This window comes from Sinocyclocheilus rhinocerous, unplaced genomic scaffold (assembly GCF_001515625.1).
Source record: "Sinocyclocheilus rhinocerous isolate Xijiao unplaced genomic scaffold, SAMN03320098_v1.1 scaffold1907, whole genome shotgun sequence".
Lineage (NCBI taxonomy): Eukaryota > Metazoa > Chordata > Actinopteri > Cypriniformes > Cyprinidae > Sinocyclocheilus > Sinocyclocheilus rhinocerous.
The window spans coordinates 266,787-271,474 of NW_015628766.1; the positions used below are offsets into that span (position 1 = coordinate 266,787).

A 4,688-nucleotide genomic window follows, 5' to 3' on the forward strand; every position below is an offset into this window, starting at 1 on the left:
TTGTTTACTCTGGAGGAACATTAAATTCTTGGATGAAGATGGAAATGACACACACACACACACACACAGTGATGTATCTCCTCAAGTCATTGAAACATAGATCACAAGGACATCTGGTCTACTACAGATGAACAGTTTATCACATGATTTTTCACTGCATGTGTACAGTCACTTAGTTCGGTAATACATTAGTTAACTTCATGAAAGTACTGGTAAAATAAGGTAACTAGGGTTCATGGCTATTACCCAATTCAGGGTTATTACCCAGTTATTGTAATTACTATAATGCAGACCTGCCAACCTGTACGCATTTTGTGTAGCGGATACGCATTTTGACCTCAAAGTACGCTGGTACGATTTGTCACTCTAAACTACGCAAAATGTATAATGTAATATACATAGAATGTACATGTGGAACAGGACTATAAAATAGAATGCTACCAAGATTAATGAATATTGTAACAAATTGTTCCATGTTAGTTAATGTTAACTAACATTAATATGATTAGTGTTAAGTGTTACGTTAGCTCTGATTCATTCAAATCAGTATTGATTTTTCTGAGAGATTCATGATAAAACAATTCATATTGAGATTATGTTTTACAAATATAATGATTGTCATTTAAATTGTGCTATGATAAACATTTAACATCTCATATTGCTGTTGATTGAACATCAATGCTGAAAGAACAAAGGCATAAAATCACACGACTCTCATGTTAAACAGGGAAAATATTGTAATGAAATAATTGCAGTTTGATTCATTATGTAGCTTTTTTTTCTGGGCATTGAGAATACCATAGATATATTATGTGAAAATGCCACTCATTTCTAAAAAAAATTATGTTTTAATCTCTGCCCAGGTTCTTCTGATATTATTTGTGACCTGCTCGGAGCAAAAGGGAAGGATATTTTGTACATTGGAGATCATATTTTTGGAGATATTCTTAAGTCCAAGAAGCGACAGGGTTGGCGGACGTTCCTGGTGATTCCTGAATTGGCTCAGGAGCTGCATGTGTGGACAGACAAAAGCTGTGAGTGTCGCCATATATCAGTAAAATAAGCCATTGGCCTGTTTCACACTGCACATAAGCAGCACACATTTATTTTGAGTGCCCATAATAACAGGTTACAGCATTGTTGCTGTAAGCACACTGGTGATGCATAACTGCAAGTAAAGTGGGTGCTGAACCCTGCAGAAAATAGAGTGAATGTCCTATGTAAACCTGTTCATCTATGCAATCTTTTGTAGCAGTTTATAGGGGTTTATAGCAGTTTAAAGCATTCCATGTAGATTTATTACCATTTGGATGTAAATGTAATCCCTTTTCGCATATTAATTATATTTGATGATGATCAGTTTTGTAATAATTATCAATGGCCTATATCTGATAACCATTTTATAAAGAATGGCCATTACTACTAGAAATACTTAAACTGTAGTAACCTATAACTTACTTAATATTCTGGATAGAGCTGCAGTTCTGTCACTGAAAGCACAATATGAGCCTGCTGTCACAGTTACGCTTATGTGTGTAGTGTGAAACAGGCCTTTTTGGGAGAATCTCAGTAAAGGAAGGCTCACACAGAGAAAGAGTGACATGAGATGTTCACACTTGAAAGGCTAAGGAAAAGAGATGTGAAACCCAATCATGACAGGGTTCTGCCCTCTCATTCACAGCTCTGTTCGAGGAACTGCAGGGCTTGGACATTTTCTTGGCAGAACTATACAAGTGAGTAAAGCTGCCTCTATTCCTTCTTCAGCACGTGTGTGTGTGTGTACAGTATGTATACAGTATGTGTGAGTACATTCAGAATTTAGAAATTGACTCCCTTTTATTTCATTGGCCAGGCCCTGCTAGTTTTTGACAGGAAGTGGACTTGACTGAATTGCAATTCTAATAAAATCAAGTAACATTAGCCCAACACAAGATCAACTATACAGCCATCAACACTGATTTTTATTTTACCATTCACAAAATGTCCATCATGTTGTTTTTAGATGACGTTATAAAAATAAATGTTGACTTTAGAGTTTGAATAAATTGACTATAATAAAGGCTCAGCAGTAAAAGCTGGTTAAGTAGTTATCTCATAATATTTCAGTTTAACAATTCCTATAATTGTCTGACTGTATAATTGTCATTTCTGATGCTTTAATAATGCAAGATTAAAATGAAAATAAAACGCATACCGTACAGTTTATAATAGCTAGCACAGAGTTGGATAACTAATGCATAATGTCCTGCTAAATAAACTAATAAAACTAAATAAAAAGTTTACTAACAAGGCATTTCCATATTGACTGTTACTTGATGTATTGTGGTTTTGTCTGTTGATTATTCAAATTACACCGATTCATGGTGGCATTAATAGTGTTGACATAGAAATGCATAATTCTGAGTCAGAGTAGGCTACGTGAAAAGCTCTGACTAGAACTTTGGAGTCATCCATAACGCACCATAATAGTATTTAGTAAATTAGAGGATTCTGGGAAATGAAGTGTCCTTCTGTCATATTGAACAACAAACATATTTAATTAAAAATAAGTAAAAGCTTCTATAAGTGTTTATATATATATATATATATATATATATATATCACATTCTTTCTTCCTTTAGGCATTTGGACAGCAGCAGCAATGAGAGGCCAGATATCAGTGCCATCCAGAGAAGAATGAAGGTACATAGACTAAATCACACACTCACACAGGTATCAATAACTTTTAAAGAGTTTAAAGTTTAGAAATATTCTGGGTTATTTTGTTTTTATAAACAGCATCTGTGACGTGCTCTCAAGAAATATGTTTACAGTAAATAAGCTTGTAATGGTAGCTTATAAGTCTTGTAAGTTGAATTCCATGGTAATCAACAGCCTACCACATATGTTGTTCATAGACAGCATTAATAAGCTACAAGAGTGATGTTATATATATTCAATGTTACAGGGTTATTATTGTCAACTAAAAACAAAACTAACACCTTAAAAAGAAATAATTTGAAATAAAATAGACATTAACTTAATAACTTATTTTATTTCAGCTAGTTGTCAAGAACACATTTCTCATTTTCATTTAGTTTAAGTTGATGTACTAAAATAACTAAAACTAGGACTTAATACAAAACTTTATAGACTATATATGATACTAAAATAACACTGACATGCTCATTTAGTGATTTTCTCTGCGTCATCAGAAAGTGACTCATGACATGGACATGTGCTATGGGATGATGGGAAGTCTGTTCCGCAGTGGCTCTCGGCAGACTCTGTTTGCGTCTCAGGTGATGCGTTACGCTGACCTGTATGCTGCCTCATTCATCAACCTGCTGTACTACCCCTTCAGCTACCTGTTCAGAGCCGCTCACGTGCTGGTGAGGACACACACCCATAAACATAGGGCTGGATTATTGATACAAAAACCAGTGGACGTTCACAATAGCTGATACCAATTTCAATACCCCAGACAAAAATATTATAGAAACAATTAATTAAAAAAGGTAAAAATAATTGGGGGGAAGAAAATGTATGTAGCCTAAATGTTATATTTCTCAATTAATTAAACATGGCTGGATATTTTGATATTTTTAATACAATGAATTAATAAAAAAACATGGCCAGATATTTTGGCATTTTTTTATTACAGTGATTTTTATTTTGTTTTTATTCCTGTTTACATTCACCAGACCAACTGTGTTTTCGTTAATGTCTTTTGCCATTTTGACCATGAAAAGTGCATTTGAGGATTTTTTTTTTTGGAAATAAATGAATTCCTTTATTCAGCAAGGATGCATTAAACAGACTTTTACAGTACAAAGACTTTTACATTGTTACAATCATTTTCTGTTCTTTTGAACATTCTGTTAATTAAAAAAAATACAGTATACAGTTTCCACAAATAAATGAAGCAGCACAACTGTTTTCAACATTGATAGTAATAAGAAATGTTTCTTGAACAGCAAATCAGCATATTAGACTGATTTCTGAAGGATCGTGTGACACTGAAGACTAGTAATGATGCTGAAAATTTGACTTTGCGTCACAGGAATAAATTACATTTTTTTTATATATATATATATTCACATAGAAAACAGTTATTTAAAATTGTTATAATATTCCACAATATTACTGATTTTACTGTATTTTGATGACATAGATGCAGTCCTGGTGAGCATAAGATACTTCTTTTAAAAACAAAAACAAATAAATCTTACCGAACCCAATCACTAGGCATAATTGCAAGTGCCAAATCGAGTACTCTGTACTAACAATAGAAAAGCCTGAAATGGAAAGACTAGTATTGTTACATTTTTCTAAGTTGAGTACCAAAATACTGCCTACAGAACACACACCCACACTACTCCTGTTCACCTGGTTCTCTCTTCTTTGCCCAGTGCCCTATTTAAAGGGGTCATATGATGCGATTTCAAGTTTTCCTTTCTCTTTGGAGTGTTACAAGCTGTTCGTGAATAGATAAGATCCCTAAAGTTGCAAAGATTAAAGTCTCAAACCCAAAGAGATAATCTTTATAAAAGTTAAGACTCGTCCACGCCCTCCTAAAACGCCTCGTTCAAACATGCCCCCACATGTCTACCTCACTGTGTGGGAAGATTTGCATAACACCGCCCAAACGTTCACTCAAAGAAAGAAGGTATAACTTTGATTCTCGCTGTAGTATTGTTGCCGCCGCC

At 34.1% G+C, this 4,688-nt stretch overlaps 1 protein-coding gene across 1 annotated transcript in view; it reads left to right on the forward strand.

The window, feature by feature from the left end:
- Positions 1–4,688, forward strand: part of LOC107738462 (cytosolic purine 5'-nucleotidase-like) — a 28,798-nt gene that overhangs the window by 21,420 nt on the left and 2,690 nt on the right. Inside the window, exons 14-17 of the mRNA XM_016550221.1 lie at positions 864–1,034; positions 1,682–1,733; positions 2,622–2,682; positions 3,195–3,371. Coding sequence (XP_016405707.1) covers positions 864–1,034; positions 1,682–1,733; positions 2,622–2,682; positions 3,195–3,371 — 461 coding nt within the window. The remainder of the gene's footprint in view (positions 1–863; positions 1,035–1,681; positions 1,734–2,621; positions 2,683–3,194; positions 3,372–4,688) is intronic.